A 27,406-nucleotide genomic window follows, 5' to 3' on the forward strand; every position below is an offset into this window, starting at 1 on the left:
TGGTTATACCACCTTCACTCTACTATATTCACATCTGCAATCATCCTCCCACCTTGTCCCCCTCAAACAAGACAGTGTCCAAAGCTAAGACTTCTCTATGTGCTTTGATCTTATTCCCTTTCTACCTCCTCCAGAATCCTGTTCCATCACCTATCATCTCTCTCATCTTCAATCTTTCCTTCTTTGCTGGCTCTTTCCCTACAGTTTCAAGTCTCTTTCCTAAGGAAGGCTAAGGCCTTGAGTTTACCTCTAGTTACCAATCCTCTATTTTTCCTTTAATGGCCACGCTTTTTGAAAGGAGTTTACACTTCCTATTACCTCTTCTTCACTTCCACTTATTCCTCAACTGGCTGCAATTCAGCTTTCATTCCATTCTCCTACCCTAAAGGAAACTGCTTTCACTAATAATTGTAATGGCAATAAAAAATTGGCAACATTCATCAGGCACCTGTTATGCACCAGGCACCGTGGAAGCATTCTACTTGTATTAATTCATTTGCTCCTCATTACAGCTCTATGAGGCAAACAGTATCGAAAACCTCATTTTACAGATAAGGAAATGGAAGCACTGAGGAGGTAAATTTTGTCAAGGCCACACAGCTAGCAAGAGGCAGAGTCAGGCTTCAAACCCAAGCAGTGTAGCTCCACAGCCTATGCTCTTAACCATTACTATAATATGATCATGAATTTTCTTCTGGTTGCAAAACCCAATGACATTTCCAATCCTGCCTTTATTTGATCTTTTATGACATTGAATCATTGCTACTTAAAATTATTTTCCTTTCTTGGCTTTCATACCATTTCCCTCAGTTATCCCTTTTACTTCTCTCGTATTTTCTTGGTCTTTCTCTGTTCATAATGGGCCAAAATAATCTTTCATTTCAGTCTATACATTTTTCCATGGGTGGTACTGCGCTTTTCCCCAGATTCATCTAACGACATTTAGCCGATGGTGCCTGATTTTTTTAGATTTCTGGAGTTATCTCCCTGAGGACTCCTAAATCCATTCTTTGTCCTAAATTGCTGACCTCGTGTATCCAACTGCCTACTGAACATCACTTTGGATGTGCACAGGCGCTTCAAATTCAACATACCTCAAGTTCAACTTATCTTCCCCTTTCTGCATTACCTATCCTAGAAAATGACATCATCAAGTATCTGGTCACCATGACAGAAAAATCTACACCACTAGTTTCCATTCTGTCTCTTACTCTCTAATGACTACACCAGGCTTTTTTACCTCAGGGCTTTACACAATGTCTCTGGCACCTTCTTGCTGGGTCTACCTTTGTCTTGTCCTTTAAATCTCAGTTTAAATAATTTCTCAGAAAAGCTGACTCTAACCGCTTACATGTAATTTGACATCTTTATTTGCATTGTTGTCTATCATAGCAACCAGTTTGCTCTTTGATAATGATCACGATCAGCAATCACTTGTTTATGTATTTATTGTTTAGTCCTTCCTGCCAGAGGGTAAGTTGCTGGAGGGCAGAAACCTAGTTAGTTTGTTCATGGTTGAATCTCCAGCACTAACAATAAACTAGGTGCTCAGAAAATATTTGTGGAATGTTAAATGAATGACTAAATCCTCATCCAAATTCTGTTGATTCTACTTCCCACATAATTCTTTACATCCTCTATTTTTTTAATGTTTATTGATTTTTGAGAGACTGAGAGAGAGAGGGACAGAGACAGAGATGGTGTGAGCTGAGGAGGGGCAGAAGGAGGGGCAGAAAGAGAGGGAGACAGAATCCAAAGCAGGCTCCAGGCTCTGAGCTGTCAGCACAGAGCCTGATGCGGGCCTCGAACCCATGAACTGTAAGATCATGATCTGAGCTGAAGTCAGATGCTTAACTAACTAAGCCACCCAGGCACCCCTACATCCCCTCTATAGGAAGGAATCCTCCTTACTGATCTTTGTTTTTCTTACTGCCTGTCACATGGAAGGTGTTCAGTAGATGTTTATTGACTATGGGTACATAATTATCATCTAGTATCATAAAAAAGTCCAAGGGATTAATATAGGTTACTAAATGTAAAAAAACTAGAAAAATGTCCCCTCTACTTTTATTCCCTTTAAGGTAGTGCCCCTTTATTAAATATCTTTTTCTGGTCTAAATTACTGTTTAGATACTACCGACTTCATCCTAGCATTTCTATGAAGTAAAGGTCAATCATTATTTGTTTTCTAGCTACTAGATGGAAAGTCTGATGAAGTGACATGCACAAGGCCATCTAACTGTTGCCATTTGCTCACACAGACTCCTTTTAGCTTCATGTACTTTCTTAGCCTCTCTTACCCTTTCTCACTGTTGAATGCCTTTCACCTTTCCTAGGTACAGGCACTGCATGAAGGAGTATTTTCACGGACATCTTTTCATGATAGGCAAGGCCTGGGTCTTGCAGTCTTCTGTGGTCTCCACAACAATGAACCATACTGGTTGTTGGGGCAGTCCTGGACAAGCTCTACGATGGCAGAGTAAGCCTGGCTGCTTCCCATCCATTGCCTAAACTTTGCTTCCTATTTACTTCTCTTAGTCAAATGAATTAGACACCTGAATATTCAGACATAAAACCAAAATGCTTATTTCCTGGAGGAAATACTAAGGAAAGACTAAAAGTGAAACTCTCTCTCTAGCGCTTCCCCCCAGTAGCTTCTTTAGGATATCCCTATAGGATTTAGAAATAAGGACAGATGAAGATCCAAAAGATGTGGTGGTCTTTATATTCCCTCAGGCCTGGTCTGGCTGTACAGGTCGTGTGAACTGACTGCTCACAAGGAGAAAGCTGGAGACAGGCATCAGAGTCTCTCTGGGCTGTATGTGACCTGTGCTATCACTGTAAGCATTGGGGTCCTTTTAGAATTCTTGTCCCTCTTGGGTTTATTTGAAACCGTTTATATGAGATCTCTATTATCAGGGCCTCTCTACTCCAAAATCTTTCCCTACACGGACATGTACATGTTAATCATGTTAGCAAATCCTAAATTCCTATCCAGAATGTCATATTCTTAAACTCATCTACTACCTTGGAGAGACAGAAATTGCTTTTTTCATTCAGTAATGCAATAAACACGCATTAAACACTTTATGTGCTAGGTTTCATACTAGACACCAGGGATGCAAAGACCAGTAAGATGGAGTCTTTGTATATTGATGGAGTCAAGTATATTGAGGTGGGAGCAATTCATACCTTGTAATGATGGCCAGAAAAATCTTAAGAGGAATGAACTGACAGGAATTCAATACTGAAAGAAAAGGCATTTTCCACAAGGAATGTTGAGGCTGACAGAACAGCTCTAAAAACTTCAAGTAATTTGGTAGGACTGGAGACAGGCACAGAGAAAGACAGCAATAGTCAGGCCATAGAAGGTCCTGTATGCCATGCTGAGAATCTGAATGCTTTTGGTAGCCCATCCTGCTTTCCTATAAATAGTATAAACTCCCTAATACTCTGTAATAAATCACTTTCTGCTTTAAACTAGTTAGATTCTGTTTTCTGCTAGAAGAACCCTGATACAATAGGAGAGTGAAATGAATAGATGTGTATTTTTTTAAAACCTCTGGTATCAAAGTGCCAGTATATTTATTATAGGTGGGCTTGCTAATCTATTTTAGATAGATTCATATATATATATTTCTGAAGTACTAGGACTTTTAGCTGAGAGACTATTGTTCATGGTTTTTAGCACAGAAATTATGGCTATATAATCTGCTCTCATATTTAAAGAGGTTTTTTTTTTACGTTTTTATTTATTTAAGTAAGCCCTACACCCAACTTGGGGCTCAAGCTCATGACCCCAAGATCAAGAGTCACATACTCTATCCACTGAGCCAGCCAAATGCCCCCGCTCTTGTATTTGAAATGAACTTTCTTTGTGTAAGAAGAGACACTGATTCCTAGAAAGCTTTTCTTTACCTACCAATTTTGAATGTTTATGTCACCGCTCTTTCCCAAAATGCATATATTCCCTAAAGACAATATTTATCATCATCTGAGCAGTGGTCATTTATCTTTTGGGGCTTAGACCCCTTTGGGAATCTAATAAAAGCTTATGGGTACTTCGCCTTCAAACACACACATAAATGTTTCCCTGTACTTCTGCATACAATATCAGGAGTTTTCAAAAAAAATTTTTTTAATGTTTTATTTATTTTTGAGATAGAGAGAGACAGAGCATGAGCAGGGGAGGGGCAGAAAGAGAGTGAGACACAGAATACGAAGCAGGCTCCAGGCTCTGAGCTGTCAGCACAGAGCCTGACGCAGGGCTCAAACTCACAAACCACAAAATCATGATCTGAGCCGAAGTCGGACGCTTAACCGACTGAACCACCCAGTCGCCCCATGGAGTTTTAAGTTGAAGACAAATTTTCCTACCCCTTACTCTCTTGAAGTTCATTCACCAACCTAAGGTGAAAAACTCCTGCTCTAAAATCATAGAGGTAGTTTCTTTCCAAAGCCAGCACTGAGACTTCCTAGGACGAAGGGAAGGTCAGTTCAAAAGCAGATCGTTTTTAGAGAAATAACTTGCTATATTTCCCATAATCAGAACTTTAAAAAAAAAAATTTTTTTAATGTTTATTTATTTTTGAGACAGAGAGAGACAGAGCATGAGCGGGGGAGGGTCAGAGAGAGAGGGAGACACAGAATCTGAAGCAAGCTCCAGGCTCTGAGCTGTCAGCACAGAGCCCGACGCGGGGCTCGAACTCACGGACCGTGAGATCATGACCTGAGCTGAAGTCGGACACTTAACCGACTGAACCACCCAGGCGCCCCAGAACTTTTAAAAAAGTTATTGTTTTTCAAAATTAGAAAATGGTAAACAATTATTTCCCTCTCCCTGTCACATATTCGCTCACCATGTTTCGGGCTGAGAATGGGAAATGGGTCTCCTAGTTTCCAGAAGAAGTACATGAAGGTCAACCACAGGAGACAGGAGAAGAGCAGTCGCTGCCTATGCACTAAGGAGGAGGAGAAAGACTAAGGTTAAATGGATCCACATTAGAGAGCTTGCTCTACTTCCAGCTATGGAATCATACTAACTACTATTTGACTGGCTTGTCCACTTGGCAAAGAAATGATGGAATAATACCATTTTTAGAGAAAGCGTATTTATCGTCGCAAGAGGAATTTGGCTGAATTAAGATGTGGGTTAGGGGAGACAGAACAGTAGAAACAGAAAGATAGTTGTGGCCACACAGGTGGCTTAATTATTCATTCAACATTGATTTTATGCCTACTTTTTAAAGATGCTGGTGTGGGGCACCCCCAAACAACAGTAGTTACTGAGAGTAATACAGAAATGAAACTCTCCACAGCCTCAGTCCCCACGAATCCTTGTCTCAATCGACGTGCTGACATGAGCAGGTAAAATACTCACGTTTACAGATACTCACATAGTCGGATGTTGCTCACAATAAAATAGCCAATGTAAAAAGGCACCATGAACACCAGGATCAGAAGGATTACGCACAGGTTCATTTTCCAGTGAAAATAACGGGAACTGAAATGAGTATAAAAGAACATGGCTAAGAGGGGAAGGAGGCAGCAACTTCCACTCTCTTTAGTCTTCCGAAAGATCTCTTGCTCTTTGAACTCAATACCAGATATATCCCATCCAATCAGTCAAGTAGGCTGTTACGGTCTGCTTGTTTATAGAGGTTAAAGAATAGATTATAAAGTTCTGAAAGGTATATATGACCATCCTAACTTCCTAAGAATTTTACCTATTCAAATGAGAATGTTAATGCTCTAGTTACATTCGTAGGCAGTGTATAATAACCTATTAACATATACTAGCACTGGTAGAATGGCTATTGTTTCTCTTACCACTGGGAGGCTCATAAGAATTAAGAGAAAATAAATATTAATGGTAATATGTGCTATAAAGACATAAATATTTCTTATGTATCTTCAATATAAATAAACATTTGATTTTCATGACTACTTTAATGCTTATAAACTGTATTTTATTAACTGACTAAAATATTTTTAGGACTTTTCTAATGCTATGCCTTGTATTCCCATGACTTACACATTCCATAATCAGAAGCCTGTATCTCCCACTCCCCTTCACCCATTTTGCCCAATCCTCTACTGTGGACATTTTTTAAATGACAAATTTATTGAGATATAATTCACCCCTTTAAGATATAACTCACCCATTAATAATCCAATGGTTTTAGGATACTCACAGAGTTGGCAGCCATCACAACACACTTTAGAACATTTCATCACTCTATAATGAAACTCTATTCCCATTAGCTCTCCTTTCCTCTCAACTGCCCCAGCCTTAGGAAACCACCAATCTACTTTAAGTCGCTATGGATTTACCTATTCTGGAAATTTCATATAAATGGAATCATACAGTATATGGTCTTGTGTCTGGTTTCTTTCACTTTGCATGCTATGCCATCTATCAATACTTCATTTCTGTTTATGGCTAAATAACATTCATTCAACTGTATGGATATGCCACATTTTGTTTTCTCATTCATTAGTTGTGGGACATTTGGATTGTTTTACTTGTAAGCTATTTTTTTCTAAAATTTTTAACATTTATTTATTTCTGAGAGACACTGAGAGACAGAGCACAAGCGGGGGAGGGGCAGAGAGAGAGAGACACAGAATCCAAAGCAGGCTCTAGGCTCTGTGCTCACAGCACAGCTCTGTGAGCACAGAGCCCGATGTGGGGCTCAAACCCACGAACGGTGAGATCATGACCTGAGCCAAAGTCAGTCGTTTAACCGATTGAGCCTCCCAGGCACCCCATTATTATAAACAGTGATGCTATGATCATTTGTGTACAAACTTTTGTGTGGACACGTTTCATTTCTTTTTATATTTATACTGAGGAGTGGAATTGCTGGGTCATATGATTACTATTTAATTTTTTGAGGACTGCCACTATTTTCCAGAGTGGCTGCACCATTTTACATTCTCCCCAGGAAGAATGCTAGGGTTCTCCACAAATTCTCCACAGCCTCGCCCACACTTGTTACTGTCTTTTTGATTATAGCCACCCTGATGGGTGTTAAGTGGTAGCTCATTATGGTTTTGATTGGCATTTCCTCTCAAATGGCTAATGACATTGAGTGTCGTTTCACGTGCTTATTGGGCATCTGTATCTTATTTGGAGAAATGCCTATTCAGATCCTTTGTTCTTTATCAATGTGTCTTTTTATTATTAAACTATTAACAGTTCTTTTTTTTTTTTTTTTAGCGTTTTATTTATTTTTGAGACAGAGAGAGACAGAGCATGAACAGGGGAGGGGCAGAGAGAGAGGGAGACACAGAATCTGAAGCAGGCTCCAGGCTCTGAGCCATCAGCCCAGAGCCCGACACGGGGCTCGAACTCACGGACCGCGAGATCGTGACCTGAGCTGAAGTCGGACACCCAACCGACTGAGCCACCCAGGCGCCCCAACAGTTCTTTATATATACTAGATTGAAGTCTCTTTCAAGTGATTTATAAAAATTTTTTCCTCATTCTTGGGTTGTCTGTTTACTTTCTTTTTTTTTTTTTTTTTTAATTTTTTTTTTTTTTGTGTTTTTTTTTTTTTTTTGACGGACAGAGAGACATGACATGAACGGGGGGGGGGGGGAGAGGGCGGGCGACACAGAATCGGAAACAGGCTCCAGGCTCCGAGCCATCAGCCCAGAGCCCGACGCGGGGCTCGAACTCACGGACCGCGAGATCGTGACCTGGCTGAAGTCGGACGCTTAACCGACTGCGCCACCCAGGCGCCCCGTCTGTTTACTTTCTTGATAGTGTCTTTTGTATTTATTGATTTTTGAACTTACACTTGGGCCTTGTTTCAAAAAGTTTAGTGTTTAAGTGGTTTATGAGGATATATAAAATACAGAATGATGAAATAAACTGTAAGTAGGAAAAGAAAGGAAAAACATGGGAAAAGATAGGTAAAAAAGGAGGCTAGGCCTGATGACAGTTTTGAAAATGCAAACCATAGGATTCTGGAAACTTACATGAGTGGATCATAAATTTAGCTTTAAGCTTTCTAATGGTCGACATCAAATAGAAAATTTGATCAGTTAAACAAGTGACAGTGCTACGGGAAAAAACAATTGCTTCAAGGAAGCATAACTATTACTGAAATTATTACCAAGACTGTAATGAAATTTCTCCAAAGATTTCCTAAAGCAGACAATGTGAGGGCAATTAACAATGTCTTCAACAACATCCTTTCAAGAGAAAGGTCAAAATCAGTTTCACTGGGCTGTTCCTTACCATTTCTCCTTAGTACAGGGGGCGGGTATCATAAAATAAAGAGCTATTCATTAAAAGCTACACTACAAAATGCCAATATCATTTAGTCTATATATACAGACAGCTTTTTACTGCTCTGGATTAACCCACTGTTACAGCATCTAGAGAAACAAAGACGCTGCACATTCTCTGGGCAATTGTACTTAGTATTTCAGCTCAACTTCTAAAAGCATCAGGAGACAGTTTGAAATGACAAGGATGACACATATTGCCAATTAAAAGTGAACCGCATGTTTTAACTGTTATATGAGCCAAGAGTAAAATGACATTCTCTTAGAAAAATTGAGGATCCTAACAAGATTATATATTTGAATAGGAGACAATACCACTTCTGCTTAGAGGGGAGTCAAAAAATACTCTTGGTTAGGGCCAAGATTTTCCTTTGAAAACTTCTGAACGCAGTCAACACACCAATATAATACATAATCAAGGCCCATATTTCTGTGACATAGTAGAGCCAAATGTTAGCATGAAAGAAATAGGGGTAAGTGAACATGTCTTAGTTTACACAAACCCAACCCCCCCAAAAGCACCCAAAGAACAACCAGATTTTAGCAATGCAACTTCCTATATTCTTTAAGATAAACTATTTAAGAACTATACGTCAAAGTAACTGAGTTAAAGGTCTTCCTGTATGGATTAATTATAAATGAGTGAAAAGTGGGGACATCATCTACCAAAAACAATTTTGGTTTTAGAAAATATCTGAGGCACAGTCTTTTCTTTTGGCACTTAGATCAGTAGTCAGCAAACTATGGCCTGCCAGACACCTGCTTTTATAAGTAAGATTTTATTGGAACACAGCCATACTACACAGCCATGAACACAGCCATGAATTTGTTTATTCATCGCCTATGGGTGCTCTCATTCCACAGCAGCAGAGCTGAGGAGTTGTGATGGAGACCACATAAGCTGTGGAGCCTAAAATATTATCTGGTCCATTATAGAACAACTTACCGGCCTCTAGTTAGATAGCAGTGAAAGTTCCAGCTTGTGATAATAAAATTTAGTAATTTTTAAGTTAAAGAACACTGGTCTATTCTTGATAGTCACAGGATCTGTATCTTGCTCATCCAAAAAAGGTTTGAAGAACTAGTTTAATAGAAGAGGCAGAACATACTCTTGTTTTATCATACGATAAGCTTTTAATTTACCTATCAAGAGACATTAATTATCAACTCTGATTCTCAAAGGAATCTGAGAATACAGTCTAAGTCTCAAGTGTCAGGAGTCTGAAACAAGTTATACAGCTTAGCTCAGCACCGATTCCTGACTACAGAGTCAAATGCCACCTTATTCTTGAAAGATTTTTCCATGCAGTGATAAAAACTACACAGGTCAACACAGAATAGCTGATCTACTCTACACACAACGGCCTAAAAAACCCCAAGCTTCCTGTTTAACAAGAAATACTTTGGACTATAACAAACAACATGTCTGTTATTTGGAGAGGAATAGGAGTTGCTTTTTAAAAACGCTTTAAAGAAGACTTTAAATTCAATCAGACTTGACCAGGCCTGTGAAATCAACAAAGGTAGTGAGAGCTGGAGTTCAGACTTCAGAGAAGCCCATACAGAACTAACTGAGGAATTCTGATCTTTTCAGGTAGAGATTTTTTTTTCATTAGCACAGCAATGTGAAAGGCCATTACCAGGATTCAAAGAGCAGCCTCAGAACAATAAAAGTTCTAGGAGTGTAGCCTGGGATCTAGGCTCTCTCTCACAGCCTCATTCTCAATGAGCTCAGAGCTAATGGTCAGATTTCTTTTTCCCTATTTCTCATGGTCTGTGTCAAACCAGCTACCAGGTGGCTGGGACCCATATTTGCTAGGATTCTTATAGTTACTGAGACTAAACTAACTGCATGGTAGAATTTTTTCAGCTATGGGATTCAGGTAAGTCCTCTACCATAAAGAAATCTTACAGGTCTCTTCATGAGAAGAGCTAATTAGTACTCACTCACCTGCTATTCAATACTTTTAAGATTTCAAAGATGATGAGCTCAAACATGGTGCACGAAAATGCGAAAGTCACAGAGAAGATCACCTGTACCACATATTGACGTACCTATTAAAAGTCAAATACAGAATACAAGTCATGTCCTTGTGCGAAATATTGAATTGATAATCTTCTGGTCACAAGTCTGACAAAGAAGAAATTCTTAAATCACTGGAAACAGGGCAATAGCAACTTTCTTGGAGCTAAAGAAACAGATGGAAGTAGGTAGTATTTCTAAATCATGACGCACTTTTATCATCATCTTGTGGATGGAGAATTTAAAGCACAAGATGAAGTGACAGGGTCAGAAGTAGCACTTGGAATTCATGATGCACACTGATCAAAAAAATGGACAGATGTACACATATATGTAGGTTCATACTAAAAGGGTTTCTTCAACACTCTGCAGGCCTTGGACCAGTTTTGGAACCTCCCCTGGGAGGCCTTCTTGAGCAGAGCAGAATCTCTAGAATCCTGGGCTCTTTCAGACAACAACCCCAAACTCCCTGGGGGAGGTTTAACGGTGAACATCCTAGAAATGATCTAAAATTAGTCCACAGCCATTGAGCTTACTACTAAATGAGGATTAATTAGGAAATGTCCAGTCTAAGCTGGTGCTTCTATGAATTCAAGACTTAAGAACCAGATCAGCCTTAGCATTTTGGTATTAACTTAGGATGTAAGATTGGTCATTAACACTGAAGGTCAGATACCCAAACTAATGGGAACATTTATGAGACGTAAGTTAAATTCTCTTCCAAAAAGTATCTGCTATTGTTCTGTATACTGATATTACTAAGACATGACAGTTCTTGCTCCTAGGCTACATATGACTCGCTTTAAAAAAAAAAAAATCAACTAAACTTAAATCATATTCTCCAATTTAAGAATTATATAGTACTCATTTGGCCAAAACTCCCTATCTTGGAAGTGAACATGACCTTTCTTGAACAGAGGCATTTTACTCGCCCATTTTAAAACAATCTAAATACATAGAGTAGTATAACCAAAATGATATCTTCTTACTTCATAGTCCTTAAACAGTTGGCGCATGAAGAAAAGCCATCCAAATCCAAAGAAAAGTATCTGGAGGAGAAAGAAAATCGAATTGTCAATATACGTCATGTTTTGAGAAATGCCTAATACAGACTATTTTATGATAAAAGGTCTGCTAAACAGACAATTAACTTATCTCAGAGATTAAAGACAAGATCCACTTATGTCAAGTCCATAACATTGGGAGAGGATGTTAAAATGCTCTTCAATTTTTGAAGTTATCCATGTTTTAGAACATTGTTTAAGTTAGGCAAAAATAAAATATTTTTTCCTGTAATCTTATGATTATCATTTTAGCCAGAGATGCTGGCAAACAAAAACAGAAACCAGTGATACTTGCTTCTTATATTAGATCCCTGTTTGCAAGTATCTCGAAAAACCAAAACTTTATGGGAAAGGAGTTAAAATAAAAAAAAAAAAAGGTAGAAAAACTGGTTTTTTAATGTCTTTTCTCTCGTGGAGCTTTCTTAGCCTCTCCGCAATCCTGCCTAATCCACATAAAGTGGTTTTCATCTCAGTATAAAGCCAAGAGATTGAAGGATCCCACTTCAATGGTTTCAGTTTTGGTTCAAGCTGGCATCAGAGATCGTAGCCACAAGACAGCCCTGTTCAGTGCTCCAAAAGCTGGTCTGTTTTTCACTGGTGAACAGAACCTTTGCTACATACACACACTGATACAACTCCCTTTTTTTTTTTTAACAGTTTATTTTTCTTAAAGTGATCTTTACATCCTACATGGGGCTTGAACTCACGACCCAGATACCAAGAGTCAGATGCTCTACTGGCTTAGCCAACAGGTGCCCCATAACCCCTCTTATATGGGTTAAGAACTTTAAGAATAAAATTCTTTTATGCCTTCCCACCAACTTCAGAAGGAAGTGTGAACTCTTGAGCATGGTTTAGAAGACTCCTCCAGCCTCTTGTTGTGTCCCTCCTACCCACCAAACTCACATTTTCAGCCACATGAAACTGCTTATGGTTCTTTAGACACAATATTCTTCTTTCATATCAAGATTTCTATGGACATTGTCCTCTGACCGGAACTTCTCTCTAGTCCTTACAGGTCTTAATTCTTAGAACCTCTGGAAGGCTGGCTCTGACCTCTTAACGGTAAGTTGCTCTTTTTATATAATCCTATTCTACCCTGTATTTCCAAAGGACTTGCCACACAGTTTTGTAATGTCTAATTTAATCACACTTTCTTAGACATTAGACTGTAAGCTCCGTGACGACAAGGATGTTTGAATGTCAATCTGTATTTTCAGCACCCTGTACAATGCCTGGCACATGGCAGACTCTCCATTAAAGTCTGCTGAACGGATAGATGGTCCATAGCGAAAGGTGGTTTGTTCTTGAACACTAAGCCTCAATTTTTTGGTGACAACTTCAATGTGCTGTGCTAAGTGCTGGGGATACAAAGATGAGTAAGACAGTCACCACCCTCAAGGAGTTTGAAGTATAAGTGGTGAAGACACTAAGTAAGTAATTACAATGTCACATGGGACGTGCGAGGAAAGAAATATACACATATGTAAAAGAATATGGAAGAGGGAGATCATGTAAGGAGTTAGGGTGGATTTTCTGGAGAATATCTTAGTTGAAGAAGGTTTTAATTCAGGGTTAAAACCTGTATCATGTGCAAATTTGGGGATTATATGTATTTTTCTAGGCAGAGGTTCTAAGGTATTTATCACATAGTCCAAGGTTTCTACCACCCCTAAACTATTAAACGACTACTCTCTTAAAGGATGAAAAAAAGCAATACGCAGGTAAAAGACAGGGGATGGAGGTAGGAAGACTGGGCTTTCCTTCCACGTAGGAAAGAATAGGAGGACAGGCACAGAAGTGAGAAAATAGCATGGTATATACATGGGAGTATCCTGGGAATATACATGGGTATATACAACACATGATTGGGTGCTGCCGGAAGATAAAATTCAGAGAAGGAAGCAGTTAAAAATGAGACTTAGGAGGAGCAGGAGACCAATGAGTCAGAGTCCTAAAGGCTACCCGAAGGAGCTTGTAGTCTATAGGTGATGAGTCCTATTTTAATAGGGCAAAGACATGGCCCGGTTTGTTTTATATGGAGCACTTTGGTGGCCACGTGGATTTGAAGGAAACAACACTGTAGAAAGAGAAAGTTTATAGAAGGTTGCTGCAGCAGTCCAGATGATAGATGATAAAGGCCTGAATGAAGACACTGGTTGCTGGAGAGGAGGCAATTGATTTGAGTACTTAGAAGGTTAAATCTGCAGGGAGGAATAAAGCTTGACTTGTCTGGAATACACAATGAAGATTGAGGCCACCCAACTTATATAAAGAATATTGGATAAATAAAAGGTCTGGGAACTAGGCTGGGATATTAGGAGAGGAGTTCACTTGCTAAGTGCCTGAGGGCCATCCAGGTCAACACAGAAGAGATTATAAAGGCAGAGCTCAGATACACCTGAGTTAAAACCATCTAAGTATGTGAGATCACCCAGGAATAGTATGTACAGTGAGAAGAGCAACATGGCAAGAAGAAACGGTGGAGGGTAGGAATGGGGAGAAGAGAGCAGGAGGGAGACAGAGAAAGAGTGGACAGAGACTAGACACCAGGAGAGTGGAGTATCCTGAAACCAAGGGAACAGAGTTTGAAGGAGTGTTAAATGAAGCAGAGGGACAATAAAACCAGGACTGAATATTGTTCAAAGGATTTGGTTAACTTGAAGGTCAATGCTGACCTTAAGGAAAACAGTTTGAATAGTGAAATGGGGGCAGGAACCAGACTGCAGGTGGGCTGGGGGTGAAAAGGGTAAGGCAAGGGAGACAATGAACACAAATTAACCTAGCGAGAGCCAAGAATGAGAAATACCAACAGCATTTTTCACAAAACCAGAATAATACTAAAATTTGTTTGGAATCACAAAAGACCTTGAACAGCCAAAACAATCTTGAGAAAGAAGAACAAAGCTAGAGGTATCACAATTCCACATTTCAAGATAGACTACAAAGCTGTAGTAATCAACACGGTATGGTACCAGTACGAAAACAGACATATAGATCAATAGAACAGAATACAGAGCCCTGAAATAAACCCTAGCTTATATGGTCAATTAATCTACGACATAGGAGGCAAGAATATACAGTGGGGAAAAGCCAGACTCTTCAATAAACGGTGCTGGGAAAACTGGACACCATATGCAAAAGAATGAAACTGGACCACTTTCATATACCCTACACAAAAATAAACTCAAAATGGATTAAAGACCTAAATTTGAGACTGAGATTATTAAACTCCTAGAAGAAAACACAGGCAGTAATCTTTGACATTGGCCTTAGCAACATTTATCTAGATAGGTCTCCTCAGGCAAAGGAAACAAAAATCAAAATAAACTATTGGGACCACATCAAAAAAAGATTTTGGACAGCAAAGGAAACCACGAACAAAACAAAAAGACAACCTACTGAATGGGAGCAGATATTTGCAAATGATAAATCTGATAAGGGGTTGATATCCAAAATATGTAAGTAATTTATACAAGTCAACATCCGAAAGGCAAATAATCCAATTAAAAATGGGCAGAAGACCTGAATGGACATTTTCCCAAAGAAAACATACAGACATGTGCCAACAGACACATGAAAAAATGCTCAACCTCACTAATCATCAAGGAAATGCAATTTTTTTTAAGGGAAATGCAAATTAAAACCACAACAAGATATCACCTTATACTTGTAAGAATGGCTACTGTTAAAAAGACAAGAAATAACAAGTGATGGCAAGGATGTGGAGGAAAAGGAACCCTTCTTGTGCACTATTGCTGGGAAAGTAAATTGTGTAAAATGGTATGGAGGTTCCTTAAAAAATTAAAAACAGAAATTCCATAGGATCCATTAATTCTACTATTGGGTATTTACCCAAAGAAAACAAAAACACTAATTCAAAGATATATGCACTCCCATGTTTATTGCAGCATTATTTACAAACCCCAGGATCCACAGATAGATGAATGGATAAAGAAGATGTGGTGCGCGCACGCGCACGCGCGCACACACACACACACACACACACACACACACTGTGGAATGTTATGCAGCCATAAAAAGGACGAGATCTTGCCATTTGCGACAACACATATAGACCTAGAGGGTATGAGGCTAGGTGAAATTAAGTCAGAGAAAGACAAATACCATATGATTTCACTTATATGTGGAATCCGAAAAAACAAGACAAACAAAAAGCAGAAACAGACCCATAAATTCATAGAACAAACTAAAGCCTGCCAGATAGGAGGGAGTGGGGGGATGCACTGGATGGGTGACGGGGAATGGGAAATACAGGCTTCCGGTTATGGAACGACTGTCACATGGATGAAGATACGGCCGAGGGAATATAGCCAATGGTATTGTGATAGCAATGCATGGTGACAGATGGTAGCACAGCAGAACTCCCAGACTGGTGCAATCACCATGCTCTCTTTTGTACACCTGAAACCAAAGTAACATTATGTATCAACTATACTTCAATTAAAAAAACAACACAAAAAAATTCTGACTGCTCAAAAAAGGCTGGAAAAGAGAAAACATTAGATAGTAGCCTAAGGACAAATGTGGGGAAAGAGAAAGTTTATAGGTCAAGGGGAAGAGAGGAGTAGAGTAAGGGGATAAACACGCGAGAAGGAACTGATGGGACACTAGAGGAGGAGTTGTTGCATCTGGTATTTCCATCTTGGCCACAAGCAGTTTTGCTGCAAACATTCTGCTGTGTAACTAATATGCCATAAGGCAGTTTTGCTGTAAAAGATAACAGCAAGTTATCAGTTTGGCTCATTTCTCCATCGATGCAATACCTCCATTTTTATATTATATATAAATATATATAATTCATATATATAGCCCTCAGAATGGTCTATACAGTGACACAGTTTTGTACCCACACTGACTGTAGAACCTTGATCCATCCATCGGCGGATATGTGGCCGTGCACCAAGAACAAATAACAGTGAGGAAGGCATTCAGGGTTCAATGAAAAGATCAGTTATAAATATACATCCCGGTATTTGGAAACTGACACTTCTCTGAATGAAAGAAGAAATTTTAGAGGAAAAACAAAAATATGTAATACCAAATGAGGAGACGAATCAACAAGCAAAAAAAAAAAAAAAAAAAACCCAAAAAACACGTATAATGCTATGAATGAAATACTGAAGATAGTGCTTAGGGTACAATCCACAAAATGAAATCATTTATTTGCCTAGTATTGCCAAGTGTGCTATGTTACACATTTTGGATGTATTCAAATATTTTATATCTCACAATAAGGTCTATTTAATTTTGTTACCCATTTTTCATGTTTTATGATGTCCTTTTATTTTTTTATTTTTTTTTATGATGTCCTTTTATTTATTTTTTTTTTTCAACGTTTTTTTTTATTTATTTTTGGGACAGAGAGAGACATAGCATGAACGGGGGAGGGGCAGAGAGAGAGGGAGACACAGAATCGGAAACAGGCTCCAGGCTCCGAGCCATCAGCCCAGAGCCTGACGCGGGGCTCGAACTCACGGACGGCGAGATCGTGACCTGGCTGAAGTCGGACGCTTAACCGACTGCGCCACCCAGGCGCCCCTATGATGTCCTTTTAAATGAATGTCCCGTTTTATTTTTGTAAGTTTATCTTTTACAGCAAAATTGCCTTACGGTCAATCAATTATGTGGTGAAAATACTTGTGGCAAAGATGCATATAGGGAAACTGAATTGAAGGTATTAATGATTTATTGTGATTAGCAGCAACTATCCTTTATTGACCATGTACTATATTCCAGGAACTCTAAATTCTTAGCATTGTAATCTCATGAAATCATAAAAACCTACGGTATGTGTCATTATCCTCATTTCAGAGAAAGCTGAGGTTTACAAAAGTTAATTCATTTAGTAATTGTCAAAATCAGGATTGAACCTGAAGTCTGTGACTGATTCCAAACCTTGTGCTTTTAACCACAATAAAGCTGCTCTAAGATCAAAGGCACAGGTAGAGAGGATGTCCTTAAAAAGGAGCAGCGGGCACCTTTTTTTTCTGACCAGGGAGGAAAGCAGCTGGAAATGGTTGTAGACATACATTAACTGCTTAGATTAAGACCTACGGTGTAGAAGGAGATCAGATCTTTTTTCCTCACTTTTATTGATACAGTGGGAGGCAAGGTTATCTGCCAAGAGTTTAAGAGATGAGGCTGGAAAAGGGGCTTTGAGGACTGATAAAGATTCAGAAATGATGAGGGGAATGGAACAAACACCTGGTTAAAGTCAAGAAAAAGAACTATTTCAGACTTCATGTTATCATTTATTTATTTTAAGTAGGCTCCACACCCAACATGGGACTCGAACTCACGACCCTGAGATCAAGAGTTGCATGCTCTATCGACTGAGCTAGTCAGGCTCCCCGAAACTTCATTTTAAATAAATCTTTCAGGTCATACAAAACAGGAAAAAATGAGGAAGAGGTATTTCTAAGGTAACTAATATTTACTAGGCCTCTATGCATCAGCAGCTGATTTAGATGCTGGGGAATACAGCATAGAACAAGAAAGAGAAAATCCAGAACCTCAAGAAGTTTATATCTAACAAACACACAAATAATAGTGATAGAGGCTAAGAAGAAAATAAACAGGAAAATGAGACAGAAGGTGGCTGGAATGGGTGCTATTGTGACGGGGTAGGGAGTCAGGAAAAGTCTTTCTAAAGTGACATTTTTACTGATACCAAAATAATGAAGTAGCCACATAAAAAATGGACAGACAACAGTCTACACAAATGATTCTTTGGTCTTAGTTCCTCGTTTATAAAGAGCATTAAATATTTAATATTGCATATGAATGCATGTGTGAAAGTATATGATGTAAAATATCAGAAAGCCACTTTCTTGCTTCAATTTATCAATTATATCCGTGTTAAAAATCTTAAAGGCTACAATGCAATGCCAATTTCTTCACTCACGTTTTTTAAAAATTGAGTAAAAAAAAAATTGAGTAAAGAAAAAAAATGCTACTGAAATATTGTCATTTTTCTTGAGTTGGTAGTAGAGCTAAAAATAAACCTGAATTGTCACAAAGGGACAATTAGAAAAGCCTAAGAAAAATTAGAAAAGAGAATTATAGGTCCAGATTTTTGTGCATCAATGTATTTGAATATTATGCAACCAATAAACCAATTATGAAAACCATATAAAGAATAGTGAATTTTAAAATAAAAAGTTATAGTGGGGCGCCTGGGTGGCTCAGTCGGTTGAGCATCCAACTTCAGCTCAGGTCATGATCTCATGGTCCGTGAGTTCGAGCCCCATGTAGGGCTCTGTGCTGTCAGTTCAGAGCCTGGAGCCTGCTTCAGATTCTGTCTCCCTCTCTCTCTGCCCCTCCCCCACTCGCGTTCTGTCTCTATCAAAAAAATGAATAAACGTTAAAAAAATTTTTTTTTCAACATTTTTTATTTATTTTTGGGACAGAGAGAGACAGAGCATGAATGGGGGAGGGGCAGAGAGAGAGGGAGACACAGAATCGGAAACAGGCTCCAGGCTCCGAGCCATCAGCCCAGAGCCTGACGCGGGGCTCGAACTCACGGACCGCGAGATCGTGACCTGGCTTAAGTCGGACGCTTAACCGACTGCGCCACCCAGGCGCCCAAAAAAATTTTTTTTAAATAAAAAGTTATCTTATTAGGGCATTCCTCATTTCATAATTTCCGAAATGTTGTAATTAAAGTTTTTCAAGAGACAAGGACGATGCTCCATTCCAAAGACAGAACCATTAGGATGAAGCAATAGGAAAACTGGATCAAAGATTCAGTTTCCCTTAAACCCTCAAAAGGAACTGGTTCTGTCGTTTGCCACTTGAAAAAAAAAAAAAGAAAATATACTCTAAACGCTGGGAGATGACGGGGTGGGGGATCGATAATTAAGATAATCTGAGCTTCTACAAGATAATCTGAGCTTCTACAAATATTAACAGCTGGCCGGCAAATAATTGTGTTTAGTGCTTGCACTTAGAGGGAGAGGGAATTCAGCTTTGAACAAGACAGGACCTCAAAAATTAAATTAATAAACAAAACATAAATATCAGTGCTACCAAGAAAACAGAGTGGCTTAGCGAATGAAAGCTGGTAAAAGCAAGAGACCCCCTAGACACAGCTTCTATAGAGCAGGAGTTAGTGTTTTATTTGTGTTTGTACCCTCGGAGCTTTATACAATGGTCAAGTCTGCTGACTGTACGAATGAAGGTGCCCGATCGGTAAGAAAGGAGCGTCGGGAAAAGATCCGAAGAGCGTGTGCAGCAGAAAGAGGATTAAACAATGAGGTGTTGGTGCACAAACGAAACCTTCCACAGTACTTTTAAGATCTCTTAGCTGACCGCGGCAAATTCCTCCAAACCCGGATTCAGGATTTGACAACTAACCAGCAAGGTCCCCACGTGTCCCCAGAAGCCGGCTCCGATTGGCTTGCTGCGCACTCCGCGCCCGGAACCACACTCTTCCCCGAGCCATGGGTCAGCAGCGCGGTCCAGAAGCTTCGGGGCGCTTTGGGGACCGCTCCTTTCTCGCGGCACCGGCTCGGAGCACCGAAGCCGCCTAACTCCCTCCAAAAGTGGACGAGGAAGCGGGGAGATGGAGGCTGGGTGGGGGCACGGACGGCCGCAGGACGCCTCCCCACTACGAGGGCGAGGGAACCGGACGCAGCAAATCCTACACCCTCCCCGAGCTCTGAGAACCGATGAGGCGGGCCCAGGCCGCGGAAGAGGAGAGCGAGACCCCGGGCCAAGTCGGCATCACCGAAGCCCCGAGAAGATTCGCAAAAGAGGCTCGAGGGTCCCGGGGCGGGAGGCAGTAGCTCACCTGGGAGGTAATCATGATACTGGAGTCGATCAGGAAACTCATGGCGAAGTGTAGGGAGGCCTAGTGCCCCCGATTCCCCCTCCCCGTGTCCGCAGCGAGCTTGGGCCACTGGCCCTCTCACACAGGCGGCCTTCGCCCCGGGTCCACCCGCGGGACCGCAGCTCGCCAGCCCGACGCCATCAAGCTGCGCCCCAGTCAGCCAATCCGTGGCTCTATCCAGAGCTTCCCGCCCCGGGCCGAGGGAGGGCGGGGCGAACGCAAGGCGCTTGGAAGCCAAGGGGGCGGGGCCAGGGAGGGGCCGTTCTGGGGGCGGGGCTTAATAGAGAGGGCCTGTTTAAAAGGAGCGAAATAGAATTAGGAAGTCTGAAAATCCAAAAGCTGATGTATTGCAAGGTAGCATGTAATTTGTGAGGCTGAAGATGGGGGCGGGGGAGGGGGAGCCTGAGCTAACATCTTTTTTTAAGTGGTAATTCCATTTTCTAATGGTCATGGCTAATAAGATGAAGTTAATGATTATAATGAGTTAGGTGATAATTCAGGCATCGTGTTTTAGATGTTACAACTTATACTTGGCTATACAAACAACTGCATCATTACAAGTGAGGAAGAGTGGAAAGGCAGATGATATTTTTAGCATATATAACTAGTCAAGTAATTTCTGATGTAATAACAAAAAAAAAAGCACACCGTGTATAACAAGAGAGTGATAATCTCATTGTACTTGGTACCCATCAGCCCACACATTGAGTACTGCGCTCTTTGTACCACTCTTTAAGTGGAACAGAAATGAATCGGAGCATGCTCAGAGGTGAGCCTGATGGAAGGAACTGAAGTAAGGAGACTCAGGAACATGATAGCTGTCTTCTTGTGAAAAGAATGGGTAGAATTGATATGGCCCCTGGAGATAGATGTAAGACAAAGGACTGGAAGTTAAATGAAGCTTGATTTAATTCAAAACAAGGAATAATTCTTTAAGGGTCTGAAGATGAGTTATTTCGGGAAATGGCTTGAAGTTGCTCAACTATAGACTGAATCACTGCTTCATCCATCCAATACTCATTTCATGAAGGCCTCACTGCCGTGAGGCTTATCCTATCCCACTAGGGCTCTAGCTAGTTCTCGTAGTTCTTGTAGTGTCCTAGCACTAGAAGCGGGCTCCAGCTGATGGCAATGGACCGGTGTGGGAAGAGCTACAGTCAATACCCTGAAGCAGTCTTGAGTACACCTGGCATTGAGGACTTGAGCGTTTAGAGTACTGTAATCTGAGACTCACACATTTATTACACACAGGGGAAGGTGTCTCTCTTTCTTGGAGTTGAACTCTGCCTTTCTAAGCAGCCCAAACTACCTGTCAAATGTCCAATCCCTTATCCAGAAGGCTAGGGAACAGTGGGAGTAGCCCTACTATGGGAGAGTCAAACCAGATACCTTTGTGTCCTTGGCTACAGCTCTCAGGGATGCAGGTAGATACCAGCACAGAGGCTACTGTGTAGGCATTTACCTTACACGTGATAAATTGGAATCTCACCTAACTGAGATTCAAGGCAGTGTAATAGTGCAGAATTCTGGGAGAGTATATTAAGGCAAACAGTTTACCTTGGTGGCTTACTGGGATGTATGGTGGGGATCAGGGTCTCAGTGAACTTGGCATAGCAGAGAAAGGTATGCAGTCCCACTGGCCCCAGCCCTGTGCAAAGCTTTGAATGGCACCATTCAGGATTTTCTCCCTTGTAATACCGGTTTCCAGGTCAAGGACGGGCCTGGGTGACCCAGAGAACTACTACCCCTTGCTTTTGATTGCAGAATGTCTCCAGAAACCTTCATACTAGATTAATATCCACTTGACTCACCTCTCAAAGCATTGGGAGGGATGGGTGAAACTGAGAGGCATGAGTTTTTGCTTTCTTGTCCTCACCTTAGCTTCTCTTTCCCATTAGAGCTATTACCAATCCCCATGACCAACAGTGACCTCTGAGAGGGAGGGAGAGCTCTCCTCTCAACCCCTCAAGACCAAGTGCACAAACCCTTCCCTTCTATGTATCTCAGTGGAGTCTAAGGTACAGCATTTAACAATAAAACTATGCTAGTCATATGTCACAAGATGATGACAATAATTACATCACATAGAATAACATATTTATCATGGTGATAATAACCAATACTTACCAAGTGTTTACTATGTGCCAGATACTATTCTAAGATCTGATAATAACTCATTCACTCCCTGACTTACTCCTGACTTGCCTCTATATGGCAGACACCATTGTTCTGTTTCTTTGGAAGCATATTGAGCACATTGGCACTTATTGGATACCAGGCCTAAGAGAGTGAGGCTCAGGCAGAGAAAGGAGTTCCTTTTTCTTTCTATTCCAAGCAAGAATCTTTCTCTTTTCAGCATTTGACATTGAAATATCCATTTTCTTCACAGGAAGCCTCACCTCCTATGGACAGGGTGGGATCCTACCCTATGTCCACAACTGGACAAGAATGTGGAAACGTAACTATTCATTAGCAGTACACAAACAACAGCAGGAATTGTTTTCTTATACTTCTAAATTTGTAGGATTATGTCTTTATTCTTGCAAATCAAAATTTGTCTAGATTTTTTTCCCCCTGGTACATGATGAATTCCTTTCAACTTGTGTTTTCAGGTCTTTTATCAGCTTATTAAGGAAGTTTCCTCCCATTACATCTTTGATGCTTATGGTTCTCTTGTCCTGACTCTCCTTCAGGAGGATGCATATTTATGTGTTGGATTTCTATTGCCTTCTCTCCATATCTATTATCTCCTCTGTGATAATTTTCATGCCTTTGTTCCTTCTCTTGGCATTCTGGGAGAATTCCTGATATCGATTCTTTACAATACTGATTTGGCTTTATGTGTTGCTACTTCTGTTCTTTATTCTTAAATCCTGTTGTGGCTTTGCTTACTGACCGACAGCTCCTTTTCCAATTCAATGTACTATCTTACTATCTTCTGTTTCATCTCTTGCTTTACAGAGCCCATGTTTTCTTTAATTTTTTTTGAGAGCACAAAACAAATTTTAAGCTTACTTTTATTTTTTAAGTAAATTGAAATTACACTATTCTTTTACTCTTGGTGTCCACTGTTGGTTTTCTTCTTGTGTCTCTGAGACCTTTCATAGACTCCAGGTGGTTAGCCATCTCTTTATTGTTATTTTCCTTGTCTCTTACTCATCTGTAAAGATGAGAGTCCCATCTGGCCCAGTATACACGTAGAACTTAACTAGACACAGTAATTAGCTCAAAGGATTTTTAAAAAGTCAAGAAGAAGGGTCTTTGACTACTGGATAAGTATCTAAAAAATATTTAAAGGGGGGCTCCTGGGTGGCTCAGTAGGTGGGGCATCCGACTTCGGCTCAGGTTATGATCTCACAGTTTGTGAGTTCACGCCCCACGTTGGGCTCTGTGCTGACAGCTCAGAGCCTGGAGCCTGCTTCAGATTCTGTGTCTCCCTCTCTCTATCCCCCTCCCCTGCTCATGCTCTGTCTCTATCTCTCTCTCAAAAATAAATAAACATTAAAAAAATTTTAAAAATATTTAAAGGAAAGGCAATTAGTTGGTGATGAAAAAAAGATACAAAGTTGTCCTAGAAATTACGGCTTCAGTCTGATACAATCATGAAAAAAGATATTGGAGAAAGTTGAAGTTCTGATCTGAGAGACATTAGAGATGTCCATATTTATCATAATCCCATAAGTAAATCCCTTGTCATTGTGTCTGCCTTCAAGACATGATTGAGGATTTTTGGGTCACATTATATTCTTTTGGTTCGGCTCACTTATATTTATTTGATCTCATCCATTTTCTGGAGGTTTTATTAGTCTAACTCAATTCTGGAGATGCTTTGTTCTTTCTTCTATCTATATAGGTCCAGCCATATAGGTTCTTTCTTCCAGCTATATAGGTCATCTATAAAGATGATAACTATAGTAAGTGAGAAAGATAGAAAAATGTCCCTGGAAAACCTGGATGAATTAGAAAAACTGAACAGTGTTCAGGAAAGCTGAGCATTAGAGAGCGGAAAAGCCCCTCAAAACTCTGTCCTAGCCAAAGGAGTCATGACCAGACACTATCATTGGCTAAGGGCTTCCCTCATGGTGCAATCCGGAATTAGCATTTTTGTTACCGTCTATTCAAATCCTGCCTACTTCCAAGAGCATTTGGAGCAGATTAAACCACATATCATATGTACAATGAAAGCACTAAAACAAAGGAAAAGGAACCACACTTGATGTCTTTACCTCAAATCTTGCTCCTCTCTAGTTCATTCTTTCCACAGGAGTTGGAACAGTCTGAGGGAAAGTGACCAATAAAAATATGGTGGAAGTAATGGAATGTGACTTCTAAGGTTAGGTCATAAAAGACATGGAAATGTTTGCCTTGATCTCTTGGTTCACTTGCCCAAGGGGAAATCAGCCACCAACTCACAAGACCCTCAAGTAGACCCAAGAGCAACCAACCTGCCAGCACTAACTTGCTAGTCATGTAATCATGTGAGTGAGTGGGTCTGACCACCCCAACCGCAGGCCCCATCAAATTCTGACTGCAACATCATAAGAGACCCCAAGCTGCTCCAGAATTCCTGACCTGCAGAAACTGTGAGAGATGATAGATGGTCATCGTTGTTATAAGGCACTAAATTCTGGCAAGATTTGTCACTCAGCAACAGATAACTGATACATAAATCATCACAGGTGACATTTTTACTAAATATGTGCATGGCATAGCCTGGAGTTCTATCCTTGTAGCCTTTGATTTTCATTTCTTTACCACTCACTGTTCAACTGATAAGCCAAAGCAACAGATTTTAGATTTTTGTTATAACTGCATCTAACCTCAGTTTCTATAAATATACAAGGTATTGCTAGATCCTATATGAGATAAATCTTGAGCTATCAGAGGACTAACACAATAAAGTTTATTTTTATTTAACTCAAAGTTCAAAAGTCCAAATAGAAACTGGTAGGGATGGGAGGCCCTCTGATCTACAATCATTCAAAGACTCTGACTGCCATCTTCAACATAAGGCTTCCAAGTTTGCTCTGGGTGATGATATCCAGCAATTCATATGAAAATCTCCGCCACCACCCTCCTTCCTTTATTTATGATACAGCAAGCCTGCCTGCCTTCAAGCCTAGAACTCCTGGAACCTTTAGGGAATCTTTCTCAGATACACTCCTATGTAGTGTCAGCTTCCAGTACATCCCTTTGGTGATGGGAGCATTTGCCAATTATTTCCTTCCCGCCTCGGGAGATGTCTCAGTCCTCATTCATGCGTTCACCAAACATTACTATGTTCTGGGCCCCGCGCTAAGTACTGAATATTCAGAGATCTATAGGATGAAATCTCTATCCTAAAGTTGCTTGCAGTCAGAAGAGAGAAAAGCAAGAGAGAAAACAACTTGATAAATGCTATGGTAGAAGTGCACACAGGTATCAAGGGATCACAGACAAGGGAGCAACTAACACTGTTTTGGGAAGTTTGTGGAAATTTGATAAAGAAGGAGACAACTGAGCTGAATGTTGAAGGGTGAGAAGGAGCTGACCATGGAGAAAAAGGTAGGCCAGGACAGAGTCCTGAAACATCACGGAATTCATTCGTCACCATGGGCTAGGCCTGTCTATACTGGGAACTGGCCAATGGTCCCAGAAGGCTAGGACACATACACATGGGTGGGTGTGGGAGATGAGGCTACCAAGGTGGTATTGACTGCAAACAATAGAGATAATTTTGGCCATGTTAAATGAAACAAACAAACAAAACTCTGGGGTAGTTCTGCAAACTAAAGGAAGGCGAACGAACAGGATCTGGAAAAAGTGGAACCAAGCATGGTCCAGAAATCTAGGTAATTAGGAACTTACTGTGAGTCTGTTCAGCGGCTTTTGTCACGATGAATGAAGTCCAACCAGGTTGCATTTCTCTGTTACTCCACTCAACATCTGCATTCCAGGGAGGGAAGGTTGGCCCATTTGGATCAAAAAAACCCTGACCCTTGACCAGGGTAAGTCAGATAGGCATTACTTAGAGTTCTACCAAGTTCCTCCAACTGAGGAAGTTATTATAGGAGAAGGAAGAATAGATTTGGGCAGGTAAGAACAGATGTCTTATCTGGGTGGGTTGAGGTCACTTATGAAGGCTTTGTAAGCTGCTTTGAGGAACGTAGAATTTATTGGGTATGTAATGAAGAATGGGAGGATTTTAGCAGAGAAGTGACATGGTAAATCCCAGGCAGAATCTTTTGGCCAATTTAAGTTATCTATTTTTATCTGTAATGAGTAACCTTAACTCTTCCCACAGTTCTCAGAGACACAGAAGAGTGTCTTTTGCCTCTTCCCATAAGGCCAAACAAGTATACTTTTTGATTTTTCCTGACATTTGTGTAGAGAAAGAGAAGGAACAAAGTGACCAAATCTTAACGGAAAAGGAGAGTTTTCATGTTCTTTCTGAATCAGAGTCTCCTCCATTCTACTCAGTAGTGAGCTAGAACTAACTACGTATACTGGCCCGAAAGAATCATTTGCTAAATTTCCTGGACTTTTGTAAGCCAGTTGCTAGATACAGTCATTATTAACAATTAAACTACATAAACTTAAAGAAAATGTGAGACACAAGGGAATAAATAGTCAAAGCTCATTGCTTCTTAATTATTTGACTATTAGCTACGCTAACAGGGTTATTGGTATCTATTATAAGGTGGAAATCTTTTATAATGTTGTGCAACTATACATCTTTCCCCAGCTCTGTTTTCAGTGACGTTTTGTTGGAAGCCTGAAATTAGTGGGGAATGGTTGGAGAATTTACACAGAGGAAATTGGCAAATGCTATAAACCAGGGCTTCTTCACCCTGCAGAGAGCGGTTTGTGAAGTGTTTACCAGAATACAACTGCCCCCTCCCAAAACCCCAGTCCTCTTCTTCCCCAACCCCTCAATTCCAAAGGAAGGTAACCACGAACTGGGGCAGTCTCTTCACAGTCTAGCTTGGTTGACAAGTCAAAAGAAAAAAAAACAAAGATGGCGAAAAGTCAAGTTAGTTTTATTTGTTTTGTAACAGTCTAACACGTGACTATTAGCTCTAACATAAGGATGTGGAGGGTCGGAGAATTCAGGACCCAATCCCAAGAATGCCTTTCTCCCTTGCCGGAGATGTCCCCCAGGAAATTTGTTAGGAATATGCTCCTTAG

The 27,406-nt window shown here is 40.3% G+C and overlaps 1 protein-coding gene across 2 annotated transcripts in view; it reads right to left on the minus strand.

The window, feature by feature from the left end:
• GPR89A (G protein-coupled receptor 89A) overlaps positions 1 to 20,395 on the minus strand; it is a 60,636-nt gene extending 40,241 nt beyond the window's left edge. For both annotated transcript variants that reach the window (XM_049616459.1, XM_049616458.1), the window contains exons 1-5: positions 20,201 to 20,395; positions 11,311 to 11,370; positions 10,250 to 10,353; positions 5,397 to 5,503; positions 4,860 to 4,961 (exon numbers count right to left, since the gene is read on the minus strand). In XM_049616459.1, the coding sequence (XP_049472416.1) occupies positions 4,860 to 4,961; positions 5,397 to 5,503; positions 10,250 to 10,353; positions 11,311 to 11,370; positions 20,201 to 20,242 (415 nt within the window). In that variant the 5' untranslated portion in view covers positions 20,243 to 20,395. The remainder of the gene's footprint in view (positions 1 to 4,859; positions 4,962 to 5,396; positions 5,504 to 10,249; positions 10,354 to 11,310; positions 11,371 to 20,200) is intronic.
• Between the last annotated feature and the right edge of the window lie 7,011 nt (positions 20,396 to 27,406).

Source organism: Panthera uncia (assembly GCF_023721935.1).
Source record: "Panthera uncia isolate 11264 chromosome C1 unlocalized genomic scaffold, Puncia_PCG_1.0 HiC_scaffold_4, whole genome shotgun sequence".
In the NCBI taxonomy this organism is placed as follows: domain Eukaryota; kingdom Metazoa; phylum Chordata; class Mammalia; order Carnivora; family Felidae; genus Panthera; species Panthera uncia.